This window comes from Equus caballus, chromosome 1 (assembly GCF_041296265.1).
Source record: "Equus caballus isolate H_3958 breed thoroughbred chromosome 1, TB-T2T, whole genome shotgun sequence".
Classification (NCBI taxonomy): domain Eukaryota; kingdom Metazoa; phylum Chordata; class Mammalia; order Perissodactyla; family Equidae; genus Equus; species Equus caballus.
The window spans coordinates 168650517-168652482 of NC_091684.1; the positions used below are offsets into that span (position 1 = coordinate 168650517).

Here is a 1966-nt window from a genome sequence, read left to right on the forward strand (position 1 = left end):
AGGTCTTGGCACACCCTCAACTACTGGGAGCTATTAAAAATAAAATAAGCTGCTTGGACAATTACAAAGGCTTGAGAGACAAACAAGAGCTAGAGCAGGATTGAACGGTGAGGTTCATCTCCTACAAGAGGCCACTCATTCAAGACTGGGAGAGATAGCTGTTTTATCTAATGCATAGGAACCAACACAGAGTCAAACAAAATGAAGAAGCAAAGGAATATGTTCCAAATGAGAGAACAAAATAAAACCTTAGTAAGATGGTCCCGTCTTCATGAGAATTGGCTATTAGGGCCAGAAAATTTATTAATAGTCACTTGGAAACTTTTTGTTTCAATAAACACATTTAGTGATTTTTTTCTAAAACCCATAAGCTGAGTGAACACTCTCCTTATTGCCTTCTGCATCTCTCTGTTCCTGAATGTGTAAATGACTGGATTTAGAAAAGGAGTTAAAACTGCATCAAATATGGCTAGAAATTTATCCAGATGTGTTGAAGGAGAGGGCCACATATAGAAAAAAATCAATGGATCAAAGAATAAAACCACCACAATAATATGAGCTGATAGAGTGGAAAAAGCCTTGGATAAACCACCTGAGGAGTTTTTCTGAAGAGTGGCCAGAATATAGACATAAGAGAGGACGAGCAAGAAGAAAGCACCCAAGGAAATGAACCCACTATTAGCAGTGACCATGAACTCCAGCCTGTAGGTATCTGTGCAAGCAAGTTTGATGAGCTGAGGTATATCACAGTAAAAGCTATCTAATACATTAGGGCCACAGAAAGGCAAGTTTACCACAAAACCTAATTGAGTCAATGAATGAATGAAACCAATGGTCCAGGCAACCACTAAAATCAAAATGCACATTTGTGGGCTCATTATGGTCTGGTAATGGAGAGGCTTACATATGGCCACATATCTGTCAAAGGCCATAGTGATGAGCAGCACCATCTCAGTGCCTCCAACAGCATGGCTAAAGAAGATCTGAGCTATACAGCCCCCAAAAGAAATGACTTTCTGCTTCCTGAAAAGATCACAAATCATCTTGGGTGCTGCAATTGAGCAAAATATCAGGTCTATGATGGAGAGATTGGCTAATAGAAAATACATGGGGGAGTGTAAATAAGGGTCAGAAGTCACAGTGACAACTATGAGGAGGTTTCCCATCAAACTAGACATATAGAAAAGAGAAGAAAAGAAAAAAAGAAAAAGCTGGATCTCCCAGGAATTGGAGAGTCCCAGGAAGACAAACTCAGACACCACAGAGTGGTTGGCTCCATTCATCAGCTCGTTCAGTAGGTTCAATCTCCTGTTACCTAAAGGAAGAAAATGACACAATTCAAATTAATACTATTATATTGATACCCTCTGTTAAAAAGTATATGAATTTTGGAAGTCAAGTATTACCTGAGCATTTCACAAAAATTAAATAACACCATTTTGGCTACTATTACTATAGTTACACATGAAAGTAGCTGAGTTGCCCAGTAGCCTTGCTAACACAAGGAATGGTGAGTGATCCAGTGGACTGGTACCCATGGGTGCACCTAATGAAACCACAGAAAAAGGGCATTCAATGTTAAATTGTTTTACCAGTATGATCAACGTCAACCATCCTCTCCTTGGAGGAGTAATAACTAGTGACATATACTAGACAGGCAAAAGATGACAATTGCATGACAAAGAGCCTTATAAGATCCTGTGACTCTGATTATGTTGCTCAAGCCAGAAATTATCCTTCTTTTTTTATACTTCCTAAAATATGGTTAACTTTAATATCCAGATCAAATATCACCTCATCTGTCTAACATTCCTCAAGACCCACCTATACATCCACATTTACTTACTATATTTAGAGTTAGTCATGTGACTATTTCCTCCATAGGATTATACACTACTCAAGGTTATAATTCATCATGCTTTTCAATTTTTATCCCCATAAAGTAATTTGCAGATATTAAGTGGTG

General features: G+C 38.2%; 1 protein-coding gene across 1 annotated transcript; it reads right to left on the reverse strand.

Moving 5' to 3' along the window:
- Nucleotides 1-269: 269 nt before the first annotated feature.
- On the reverse strand, nucleotides 270-1283 carry OR4F13 (olfactory receptor family 4 subfamily F member 13). Its single transcript, XM_001501987.2, has one exon. The coding sequence runs from the start codon at nucleotides 1281-1283 to the stop codon at nucleotides 270-272; it is 1014 nt and encodes a 337-aa protein (XP_001502037.2).
- Between the last annotated feature and the right edge of the window lie 683 nt (nucleotides 1284-1966).

Coding starts and splice junctions, on each gene's coding strand:
- OR4F13 (XM_001501987.2), bottom strand. CDS start 1,283: ATGAATGGAGCCAACCACTCTGTGGTGTCTGAGTTTGTCTTCCTGGGA.